General features: G+C 34.6%; 1 protein-coding gene across 4 annotated transcripts in view; it reads left to right on the plus strand.

The window, feature by feature from the left end:
• ANKIB1 (ankyrin repeat and IBR domain containing 1) overlaps positions 1-13,138 on the plus strand; it is a 132,947-nt gene that overhangs the window by 85,966 nt on the left and 33,843 nt on the right. For all 4 annotated transcript variants that reach the window (XM_055307493.1, XM_055307496.1, XM_055307495.1 and 1 more), the window contains exons 7-9: positions 639-727; positions 5,640-5,784; positions 7,423-7,589. In XM_055307493.1, coding sequence (XP_055163468.1) covers positions 639-727; positions 5,640-5,784; positions 7,423-7,589 — 401 coding nt within the window. The remainder of the gene's footprint in view (positions 1-638; positions 728-5,639; positions 5,785-7,422; positions 7,590-13,138) is intronic.

A 13,138-nucleotide genomic window follows, 5' to 3' on the forward strand; every position in this document is an offset into this window, starting at 1 on the left:
CCTGAGTTTTTATGTTGAAAACACAAAGTTACTCTGTTTTTGTAGACTTTCTGGAATGAGTGTAGACTGAAGGACATGATAATTGAAGTGGTTATTTTGCAATGGACAATTTGATTTTGGCCTGAATAGATTTTTTAATGGTTGTTTCTTATACTTTCTTTCCCAAGTGCATAGTTACTGATAAATAAATAAATTTGGAATTTAAGAGTTTGACTTGTGCATGAAAAACATTTAAATCCCTTAATAGGGATGCCTGGATGCCTCAGCGATTAAGCTCTGCTTTCGCTCAGAGCATGACCCGGAAATTCAGGGATCGAGTCCCACATCGGGCTCCCAGAGGGGAGCCTGCTTCTCCCTCTACTTATGTCTCTGCCTCTCTCTCTGTATCTCTCATGAATAAATAAATAAAATCTTTTAAAATAAATTAAAAATTAATCCCTTAATAGTTTATAATCAAGTAGGCGTGACATTTGTTATTCAGTCAGAAATAGTCACACTGACTTTAATAACCTCCTTTATATCTTTGAAACACTTAACTTTATAATTACTATAGCAATATTTTTGCCTTAAGCTAGTGAACAAATACATATATCGTTGTCTATGACTTCGTTTAAATCGTTGCTCTTCTTCATCTCCAGTGTGACATTTGTATGTGCAGTATTTCTGTATTTGAAGACCCAGTGGATATGCCCTGTGGACATGACTTTTGTAGAGGATGCTGGGAGTCGTGAGTATATGTGCAGCTTAGTATTTCTTACTGCATGAGAACACTCTGATTTGGTAATAAAATTGCCTGCTTTTGATATTCAATGATATGGATTATTCATGCTGGTTTCAGAGTTGCACTGAAATATACTTTACTGCTAAGGAAGAATATTATATCTAATGTAAATTTCAAGCCTACACCTAAATGTCAAGAATAAGTATTTTTATATTCTAATAACTTATAAGCATTTGTTTTATGTTTTCTTTACATTTTTTGTGACAGTGCTCGCTTCGGCAGCACATATACTAAAATTGGAACGATACATTTTTTGTGACAAATAAATAGCCTTTAAAATCTGTAAGAATATGAATGTTTAAAATTCCTTTTTAATCAAAGTTTGGTGTCTCTTCTAGACATGGTGGGGTACAAATGGGATATTTATTTTGTTTCTCATATTTGTCTCTATTCTCCTGCCCATTATCTTGTCAAGATTTAGACTCTATACCATCCCTTAATTTTGCTCTAATGTTGCACTTTTCAAGAGAGATTTACCAACAAAACAAAGGAGAAGATCAATATAATTAATGAGAATACAATATATTATCTTCGCAGCACATAAATGATCAAGCAAAGCATGTCATAAGTAATTAAGGAAATCTTAAAACTCAGAAGTTTTCAAACTCTTCTTTTTGTTGGAGTACCAGATACCAAGTGGAGGGAGCTGGGGGAGTACCACGTTGGGCGAGAGAACAAGAACCTGAGCAAATTTTCTATTGTTTCCTTAAATAGTTATATTGATATATAATAAACTACATATTTAAAATAATTTGATAAGCCTTGACATATGTACACACCCATGAAATCATTACCACAATCAAAATAATGAATATACCCATTACCCCCAAAGTTTCTTCATTTCTCCTTGAAATCCCTCCCATCCTTCTCTATCTGCCTCCCTCATCCTCCCACCACCTCCTCCCTCCCAATTTTCTAGACAACACTTATCTTTCGGTCACTCTGATTTCATTTTGAATACATTTTCTTTTCCTCTAAGTCAGGATATGGAGGAAAATTTCATTTAGAGGGGGGAAATATTATGGTTTCCTAAAAAGTCAGAATAAATGAGAGTAACTGGTCATTGTTCTTAAAACATAGACTAGATTCTACCGTGAGTCTAATTCGATAAGATCAAACCAGTACAACTGATACATAATCTGATCAGCAAGGGTCAAGTTTACAATCCAAAGCTAACTTTGACCTAATTATGAATGCAGAAAATCTGCCACAGGTACAGTACTTTATTTAGCTTAAAATTGTTAATTCTGTTGTATTAGTGAGTATTTTCTGGATTCTACCAAGTTTGCTACTGTTGACCGTGGTTTCTGTGTGAAAACTGAGCCTCCCCAAGGGATTTACTTGAATTTTTTGAACTTCCTTTACCTCCCTCACCATACTTGTATCACAGGAACCATCTCCCATACTCATCACAGACTAGCCATGGGAAGTTTATGGTAAGATTCAAATTTGAAAAATCTAATGATTATTTTCTGTGTTACTTTATCAACCTGCCTAGGATTCCCCTCCTTTCATCCTGCCAGTAGTTCTTGTCAAATCAAGCAGCAGGAAAACAAGTTCCAGGTTGGGTGGTTTGTGCATTGATAAAATCATTTTTAAAATAATTGTTGTCCTTTCATAGGCATGTAGAAAAGAAACTTCTTTGTTGAAGAAACAAGAAAGGAATTTTAAAAATCGTTAGGTAGTTCAAAAACTGAATTAATTTTACTCTTCCTACTCCATAATATTATCAATCCAATAGATGCTTTGAAGTATCTACTTCAAGGACTTAAATGAAAGGGAAATAATTATTTTCTACCCAGCCTAGATTATCCTTCCTGCTACTTATTAGTTGTTGATTTAGGTAAGTGGTAACCTCCCTGTGCCTCAGTTTCCTTATCTATAAAATGCTGATAATAGTAAGTACATCATAGGATTACTGTCAGACTGTTAGATGGCTTAATATATGTAAAATGCTTAAAACAAATAGGGCCTGGCACATAGTTACCACTCAATAAATGATAGTTATTATCCTCTTCATAAGGATGATTGGCCTACAAGATAAAAACATGGGTAAAGTTTGCCCGAGATTTCTCTGTCTTTTTTTCCTTGACATGACAAGCTCACTTAATTCATCTTCCAGAAAAGTCTACTATAAAACCAAGTCCAAGCAATCATCATTTGTTGTTGCTCTTTGAAATAAAAATAATGTTTCATGATAAAAGCAGGTAGGTCTACTTGTAACTTAAACAGTTTCCTAAGTGCTTTTCCTTGAGACAGCCACCTTGCTTTGTTTGGTATGCCCCAGAAGTTCGTTATGCTAAATTCCCCATTCCTTTTGCACAGAATACCCAAAAGATGTATACTTGTGAGTTAACATTTAATATAATAAACTAAATAATCAATAAAATTTATTAATAATTAACGAGTAATTCATAATTTTTATTACTCCGTCAAGGATATTCTTAAATGAAACCGGCTTTTTTTTTTCTTTAACTGCAAGTGGAAAGCAGTGAAAAATATAAAATCTACCAGTGTAGTTTTAGTACCACTGCCATGATTCATGCTAAGGCACTAGCAGTTTTAACTAAAAAATAAAACAGTTTTAATACATACCATTATGAAAATAGTTTTGACCTCATAAATACCCTGAAAAGTCTCAGGTCCACAAATCACACCTTGAGAACTGCTGCTCTCTAGTATTTCCCCTAATATTTCATCCATCTTTATTTCTGCCAAATTGTTTTTCCTGACACACAGTATTACAGGTAATTTTTTACCTGACAACTAAGACACAGAATGCCCTTCTGTTGGGATATGTCAGAGTTTTATGATGCTTGTGTGGTTTTTAAATCATATTGAAAAACGGGGTAAGATTTTAAACATGTTGAATTTTAAATGCATATGAGACATTTAAGGAAAAACATTGTGTGTAGTCAAGATCTGTAGCTAAGAAGGGAGATCCAGGCTTTAAATTTCAGAGTCATCAGCATGTAGGTGATAGTTTTAAGTTGAGAATATTTAGATCACCCAGGAAGATTGAATGAAATGAGAAGGAGGGGAGAGTTCTGGTGTGAAAACCCTAGAGAACAATAAAACATAAATGATCAGGAGAGTAAAAAGCACTAGTGAGAAAGACAAATAAGGATCAACCAAAAGTAAGAAGAATGCCAGAGGGAAAAAAATAAGTCCTAGAAGCCAGAGAAAAGAGAGAATCTGAAAGAAGGAACTGTTTAGCAGTGTGTGATGCTCCAGAGAAGTCAAGGCAGATAAAAACAGAGAGGTCTTGAATCCTTGGGCTAATGGGTAGTCTTAATGGCCTTGTTAAGAGCTGGCCATTCAGTGAAGAGGTTATAAAAGCCAGAGTATCGCAGGTTGAGAAGTCAGTGGGATGGACTTGAGGAAGAAATGACAAATCATCAAACTATTTTGTCAAGAAACTGACATGAAAGTGGAGCTAAAAAGAATCATTTAATTGAGAATGTTTCAGGGTAGGAAAAACTTGAGCATATTGACTGTGTCAAAGAAAAGACCCGGGAGGGAAGGACAGATAGAGAGAGGATAGGTTTCTGGATTGTGCAAATTCTGGAGCTGGCCAGAGTTTTTACGGATTAGCTTGGGGATAAAGGAGGAAGCCCTCTTTCACTGAAATGAGTGAGAAGAAGGCAAAGATAGCTAAAGATATGGCTAGCTGTGGGGTGTAGCAGGGAGGATATTAAGAGAGGGCTCTGTTTTCTTTGAAGTGCCAGATGAAATTGCTGAAGAAGGTGGAAATGGGGCAGAAGGAGCAGGTCTGATGAGGTCTCAGTTAGCTTGATTTTTTTATTTTTAAGTGCAGTTGAATTAAGACACTGAGAACCAAAGGAAAATACTGCAGGCAGAATAGTCAAACTGTTGATGGTGATCCCTAGAGAATGGTGACTTAATTGCTTGTTTTTCCATTTATTTTCTCTAGGTTTAAGTGTTAAATCACACTTCAAAAACTCATTTGTTTTCTTGTTTTTCCATAGGTAATAATAATAATAATAATAATAATAATAATAAAACCCTTGCTAAAATTTATGAACTCTTATTCTGTGCCAGGCACCATCCAGATAGTCATACACATTATATCATATAATCTGTATAACAACCCCAAGAAGCACTTACTATTATCTCCATTTTACAGATAGTGAACCTGAGGGGCAAAACAGGTAAATAAATTACTGAAGATCATGCAACTTGTTAGTGACAGACCTGGAATTCTCTAACTCAAAATCCTCCTCCTTAATCACTTAATTCACCTTGGGCTAGATTCCTGCCACTCTCCAGGAGACCTTTTCCCTGCTATCTTAACTAGTATACCTAGAATAGGAGGACATGCAACTTAATATTCGTCTAAATGAAATATAAGCAAAAAATCTTTTCTTCAAAAAGTATGCTATCTTCCAGTGCCACTCCCAAATATCATGGATTAGCCATGACTTAATTTTCTATAATTGCTCCCTTTTCTTTAAATGTATAGAATATTGAAAATTGAGCATGACCTTTTTAAACCATTCATTTCTAAAATTTTAATGTTAAATATATTGTTTCAGTTTTTGGAGAATAAAGCAAAAGAGGAACATGTAAAAACTATATATATAACATAAATATGAGTATATATATTCACATAATATGTGTATGTATATAAATGAATGAATGGTTGGGCAGGTAGTAAGTGTTCAATAATGTTTGTGAGTTATATGAATCGGTGTATTACAATTGATAATCCATATTTTGTTCATTGGTGCTATTTTAATTATACTCTAACCAAAAATTCAACATAAAGAAAAACTTCTTAGAAAGTGCAAATAAATTATGGTCTTCCTTTTTTTCTATCAATTGATAATTTTAATAGGTTTTTGAATCTGAAAATTCAAGAAGGTGAAGCTCACAACATTTTCTGCCCTGCATATGATTGCTTCCAACTTGTGCCTGTGGATATCATAGAAAGTGTAGTTTCTAAGGAAATGGACAAACGATACCTACAGTTTGATATTAAGGTATCCTGCCAGTCAACTGATTTCCATCATTTTATTAAACCTATATAACGCATTTGGATTTTTGTTTTATTTTTGCAAACACATAAAATTTTGGACTCTGACTTTTATCTCCCAAAAAACTTCATGAAGGAATGGTGACATTAGTGAAAGTTTTAAGCTAAAGTATTAGTAGGTTTTTTTAAAGATTTTATTTATTTATTTGTTTGTTTATTTATTTGAGAGAAAGAGAGCATGCATATGCATGTAAGTGGGAGGAGGGGCAGAGGAAGAGGGAGGGAGAGACTCTCAATCATTTCCACGCTCAGCACAGGGCTTGATCTTACAACCCTGAGATCATGATCTGAGCCAAAACCAAGAGTTGGACACTTAACAAACTGAGCCATCAGGTGCCCTAAAGCATTTTGTTATAGTCATGATAGATATAAAAGTAAAAATCTGAAGTAGTAAATCACAAAAATAGAATTTGTTCAAAACTATTTACTAATTTGCCTGTTGCACTTTTAAAACTGATTGATCAAAACAGTGTTCAAAGTAGATAGTACCTATTTGCAGTTTTCCAAAAGACACATATTTTAAACTTCTAAATAGAAATATTCAGAAATAAAGATTATCAACTTGGAATCGGTTTTTTTCAAAGAATAGTTTCATTTTTATTTTTTATTTTTGTCTTTATTTCCATTTAAGAATTGTCTGTCCAGGGCAGCCTGGGTGGCTCAGCAGTTTAGCGCCAGCCCAGGGCATGACCCTGGAGACCCAAGATGGAGTCCCAAATCAGGCTCCTTGTGAGGAGCCTGCTTCTCCCTCTGCCTGTGTCTCTGCCTCTCTCTCTCTCTGTGTCTCTCATGAATAAATAAATAAAATATTAAAAAAAAAAAAAAAGAGTTGTCTGTCTAAAAGTATGCAAGTTGCTTTCTTGTGTGATTTAAAAATTGCACTTTGGGGGTGTCTGGGTGGCTCAGTCAGTTAAGCATCCGACTCTTGATTTCAGCTCAAGTCATGATCTCCAGGTCATGAGATTAAGCCTGACTTGGGCCCTGCGGGGAGTCTGCCTAAGACTTTTTTCTCTCCTTCTACCCCTCCCCCCACTCACAGGCATCTGCTCTCGCACTCTGTTTCTTAAAGAAAATTTTTTTGACTGCTTTGTGCAGATTTTTTGTAGTTTAAACCCTATGACATATGAACTTTTCAAGAAGATGCCGTTTTATAACAAAGCATTATAATACTGATTTTTAGGTATTATTAGGGTGCCGTTTAGAAATTTACAGTTCAAATGCAACTAATAGTCTTATAATTGTTTTCCATCAGAAAAGCAGTACATTGTATGAGAGAACATTTTTAAAATACACATTTTCTGTGTGAATAATTGCATTTTTATTTCATCATCTACCTGGTTTTTAGATTTAAAAAAAAAAACACATAAATTTAAAAAGTCACGTTGTTACTAAGGTAATTACCTCTTTTTTCCTTCTTACTAATTTCCATACTTTCTGGTACTAAATTAAGTAATTCTTGAGCTTGATTACTCCTTGTTTTTTATTTCACTCTTTTTTTCTCTCTAAAGTAAACTGACCTGCGATACACTCTGAAAATTAAGAGGTAATATATTTCTATTGTGTTTTATTATTGCTGTTTCAACAGGCCTTTGTTGAAAATAATCCTGCCATTAAATGGTGTCCTACTCCAGGCTGTGAAAGAGCAGTCAGACTTACAAAACAAGGGTCAAATACATCTGGGTCTGATACACTCAGCTTTCCCTTGCTCAGAGCTCCTGCTGTGGACTGTGGAAAAGGACACCTCTTCTGCTGGTCAGTATAAGACAAGTTGGAATCAGCCTAATCACCTTTCTAATAGATTTTAAAGAGACTTTGCACCTTGAATTAGGCCTTTAAAATGTATATTTTATATCATTCTTTTTAAATTAAAAAATGTATAATGAATAGTCATAGCTCAATTTGTTTTGTGCTTGATGTGTACCAAGCATTATGCCAGATATTATCATATATTGAATTCTCCCAACAATGCTATGAGTTGAGTTGAGTGTTATTATTACACCCATTTTATAGATAAACTCAAGCATAGAGAAGTTGCCCAGGGTCATGTAGCTAAGAAATGGCAAAAATAGGATTAGAGCCCAGCTCTGATTTCAGAGCCCATGCCCTTAAACTCTAGTAATAAATTGCTGAAAATAGATTAGAGCATGTTTAGAGCTTAACTTTTTTTCTTAAAATTGAAGACTCCAACATGGAGTCTTCATGGATGCCCAGATTTAACTAAAACTGTTTTCCCAAATTTTCATCCTAGGCCCCAACAAGTAAGATTTTGCCTTAATAGGTTTTGGAATAGGACCCCAAAAAAGAAGCTCATAGGTGGTTCTAATGCACAGTCCTAGTTAAAAATCACTTTGTATGTCTACTCAATAAATATGAACTGATGATAAATAGCAATGGATAGCCTTTATAATTGTATAGTTAATTATGTCTGACATCACCATTCTGCTTTATTCAGAATAGATGTATGACAATTAACTGTTTTTTTAGTAATTAAATAATCAGAAAAAGAAACAGAATTTGTTCTCCTTTTTTCTCATTTCCAGATTTATTGCATATGCAAGGATAAAATTTAGATGAATATAAGACTCTACTTACTTACCAGAAACCAAAGTCAACTTTATTTTTCTCTGATCTTAGCAAATCTTCTCTTTTTATCTTCTAAATGCTTTACTAATTTATATTTTCCTTTTTTATAGCTTCCCCACCAATCCTCTAAATTAGCCTTTTTTTCAACTAGGATGCTACATGAACCAGAGAACTCAGAAATCGATTTATGTAATAACTTTTCTCAATTTTCACAAGGATAATACATGATTAGTATCATTTCATTTCATTTATTTTTAGGCTCTTAAAAAATATTTATTTACTTGAGAGAGAGCTAGAGAGGGCCAGGGAGAGAGAGAGAAGAACCTGCAATTAGCATTAGAATCCTCTCTGGTTTCTGTGGTCTAGTTTTTACTAAATTTTACTTCTGATTAGCTTTCACTTTTTGGTGTTCTTCCCCACCTTTGTATGCTGCAAGTACTAAGTTTGATTTGACTAAACATGACAAAGCTAAGTGGAAAAACCTACCAATATAGGTTAGACTGTATGAATGAGTCTATAAACATATATGTTGCTGTAAACTGTACATTTCTAGACCAATGTTTGGAGAAATGTATTAGCTTATTCTTTGTCACACTCCAAAATATCAGGCTGGTTATATTCAAGATTAATTAGAGATGATATCCCAAGACCACAGGCCCTCTTTTGAATTTTATCCCAGTTCAGGGGATCTGTGAATGGCCAGATGGATTCAAGGTCACTTTTGGTAATTACTCTTTCTCCTGTTCAGAAGAGTAGCAGAGAGCTTAGCAAATAGAATCATCATTTTCTGGATATAGCTATTCTCTATTCCAATTTAATTCTAGTATTCTGGGATTTTTACATTGCCTGCTTCACCTCTGTAGGCATTAATTTGCAGTCTCTGTTTTTACATTCTTATCTTCCTATTCTTACTCATGTAGTATGAGAGCTTTACTTATAATCAGAAATTTCTATAAATTAAAAAAATTCTAAATAGAATTCTACTGCCCTTATTTACTATTTCAAAGAGAGGCAAAATCTGCTATATGCAAAAGGAAGCTTTATAAGAGATATTTTTATAAAATAAAGGCTTGTGATTCAGGGTTTTGATTCTTTCTCCAGAAAGCTCAGAAATATTCTCTAAAGATGATAACAAAAACCACAAGAAAAGGCAATAATAGTTCCTTCTTTTTAAGAGCTGCATGCAACAGGATGAGTTGAGAGCCATCCTCAAGGAGTGTGTGCCTGGATATAATGGAACATATTTATTGATAGAAGGAAAGGTAGGGGTAGACATTTCCCTTCCCACCACAGGATAACCCATCTGTTGTAACCTGTTCACCCAACAGTTCTTTGCCCTTGTTAACTGAACCTAGAATGCTTTCTCCCCCAATATTGTCCCTGTACAGTATTCACAACTTGAGCCAATGACCATCTCACCTCTGTTTTTAGTAAGTGGAATATGCTTCTATGTAACTTCTGTGCCCTCTGAACTAACTCACAGTCTTTTGTTTCTGAGGCAACTCTTTAAAGATTTTCTAGGGGGCACCGGGTGTCTCAGTCCATTAAGCATCTGCCTTTAGCTCAAGTTATCATCTCAGGGTCAAGCTGTACATCAGACCCTGGGCTCAGTGTGGAATCTGCTTGTCCCTCTCCCTCTGCTCCTTCCCCCACTTGTGCTCTCTATCTCTAAAATAAATAAAATCTTTTAAAAGTAATAAAGATTTGTTGTCAGAAAATACTTCTAATATCACCCAAATGCTAATCTATGAGAAGAACTCAAATTTACCCTTATGTATAGTGGTCATTTCTCTCCTATCTCACCTCAAGAGTGTCTCCAGTCCCTTTAATCACTAAAAATGAAGAAACTTAATTGAATTCATCTCTTCTAAATCCATAGAAGTCAAATATATTTTAGAGTTATGCAATAAAATTGGCTGGCTATTTTAAACTCGGAGCTCTGGAGCATTTATTTACTGAACTATGCAAAGAAACCTTTAAAATAATGTCGCCATCACCATGAAACAAATTGCACCAAATAAGATTTGGGTTATAGTGATACAACTAATAAGAAATCACAGCATCAGGTCTCTAGTCCACTGAAGTTTCCAGTGCATCAGAGTACAACATGCAGACTTGTCAGGTATTTCAGGAAATTTCACAAGGGAATGTGCATTAGTGCATTAATATTGTCATCAACTCATTCTATTTTCCTCCAATACCCACAGTATAAATTTTGATAAAACCTACTTTGCTGTTAGAATCATGGATCTTGATTGAGTTAAAGCAATACTTCATCTCCTCCACAGATTTCACAGGCAACAGACTCTTTAAGAGTCCTCTGGGCAAAATGAATGTTGTTCTTGTTTGTGGGCCTTAATAGTTGAGTCTCATCTTCTCTTGCAAAATTAAGAGTCTCAGTCCCTTAGCTTAATAGCTCTGGTTCTGGAAAAAGATTTTTCCAGACTGGCAGTATTTAGCTACTTAAGTATCAGAGTCCTGCCAACAAACAGAACCTATTCCCCAGCTTGTCCTAGGCCCAGAAATGAAACATGATATTTATTTGATAGAAATTAATCATAAGACCCTGTTTTAAGCATCATGTCTACTCTATACAAAGTATCACACCCATCTAAATAAATACATGGTTGAGAATCAGGAGACACAGGGCCTACATTTGAGACTTAACTGCCACTAACTAGCTGTGACTTGATGGTAAACAAGCATCCTCTCTTGTAACACAGTAATACATTTGAAGCCTTTGTAACTGATGCAATCAACATAAAATATACTAGTTCCAAAGCTGAACTATTTGGCTTCAAATCTTAGCTCATCTGCTTGTTGTCTATGTGACCTTTGGCAGAGTGCTGAGCCTTTCCATGCATGTAAAATAGGAATAATAGTACCAGTTTCAAAGAATAGTTATGTGGATTAAATAGTCAGTACGTGTAAGGTATTACAACATTGCCTGGTAGTTAAAATATTAGTTCTTGTTTGTTTAGGTGGGGGGAGAAGCAGGGGGAGAGAATCTTAAGCAGGTTCCATACCCAACACAGAGCCTATTGTAGGGCTCGATCTCACAACGCTGAGGTGACCTGAGCCAAATCAAGAGTTGGACATCTAACTGACAGAGCCATCCATGCACCCCAAAAAATATTAGTTTTTTTTAAATTATAATTTTTAGTTAATTAGGGGAGAAAGTTTTCTAAAGGAAGAGAATCATAAAATGAGGATTTCTACTTATTTACTCAGGACCCACTCAGGGTCCTTAATAAAGTTCTAAGATGGCAGTGAATTGAAATTGTCAACTTCTTGATAGGAATTTCTTTCATCAGGTTATGAAACTAGTAGATTTTTTCCTTTTCCAGAATCCTTGTGTATATTCCTGTCAATGTTGTGCGTATTGAAAATTTTCAAGGAAAGAGACATTCCTTGATTTCTTGATATTAGTAACTATGGTATTTGGACAGGGTTAAGGATTTTATATTAGACAACCTTTTTTCCTTTATAATGAAGCACTTTTCCCCCTAGTGAACTTACTCTATTGGTGCGTCTGAATTTCAGTTGACTGTGGCAAAATTCCTTTTCCAATTCCCTTGTTTTTAATGACATTTTGAGGTACAAACTCAACAACAGGTACTAGGTCTGTCAGAATACTTGTCACCAGTCAGCTAGTCTTAGTTAAAACTTTGCTCAGGAGTTTAGCTTTCCAGAATCTATAGAACATTCTAGTCTCTTTATTACTTGTCTCAGAATAACCTCTCTCCCTACACATGGCATAATTCAGATTATCAATCACATAATATCTGGCAGCATTGTTATTACCATTCTTTAAAGTAATTTGGGCTTATTATCCCAAATACCTTAGTTTTAAAAGGCAACCTCTAGCTTTTTTAATTTATAGTACTTATTCTTTTTTTTAAATTTACAAGCCTCTCCTTTTTATACCCTCTTAGCATTCCATTGGAAACTGCCATCCAGTTAGAACATTCAGAAGTGATCCTGCTGATTGAGCTAGCTAGCACCTGAGGAAGCAGCAAGTCTATGTCCTCCTATGAGGTTCTGGAAAAGAACATCTTCTGTTGCTCTGTAATGCAACACAGCCTCAGAGAACCAAGCATACCAATCAGCAATTATGACCTTTTGAAAAAATAGCTTTTATTTTTTCAGACTCCATTTGAAAACATTAGGCTTTCCTCTCCTGCCCCGCCCCACCATGAATATTTTCTCTGTTCTGTCAGAAAATGTCCTGACACCAGAGCCAGTCATACTGGTATTGATTCTAATAGGGAAAAAATATTCAATGTACTGTTTATAATCTTCAGAGGGGAAACTCTTAAAGTTAATGGAAATAATTAATTTCATTGACTTCATTTGTTTTAGATACTTCAGATACAGAATTCTATTTTACATCTAAGTTTTTTTTTTTTTAAATTAAGTCATGAGAAATGTAGATTCTGTATTCTCAAGCACCATATAGAAACACTATTCCTAAATCTGTGGTGTATTTTTTACTCTAGTGTATGCTAGTATAGGTGTCAAATTAAAAGTAACAATTATCACAGACATCCCTTACATTTCTGGGAAGCAGAGTTTATTTTAATATGTACTAAAAAGTGAGTGTAATATATCTGCTTCAATTTTTTTACTTACATTTTTAATCAACTCCGTATTTTTTGAATGACTATTAAGCTATCCCTAAGTTACTAAGAAACTATAAAACTACAGATATGGAAAAG

Source organism: Nyctereutes procyonoides, unplaced genomic scaffold, assembly GCF_905146905.1.
Source record: "Nyctereutes procyonoides isolate TBG_1078 unplaced genomic scaffold, NYPRO_anot_genome, whole genome shotgun sequence".
Classification (NCBI taxonomy): domain Eukaryota; kingdom Metazoa; phylum Chordata; class Mammalia; order Carnivora; family Canidae; genus Nyctereutes; species Nyctereutes procyonoides.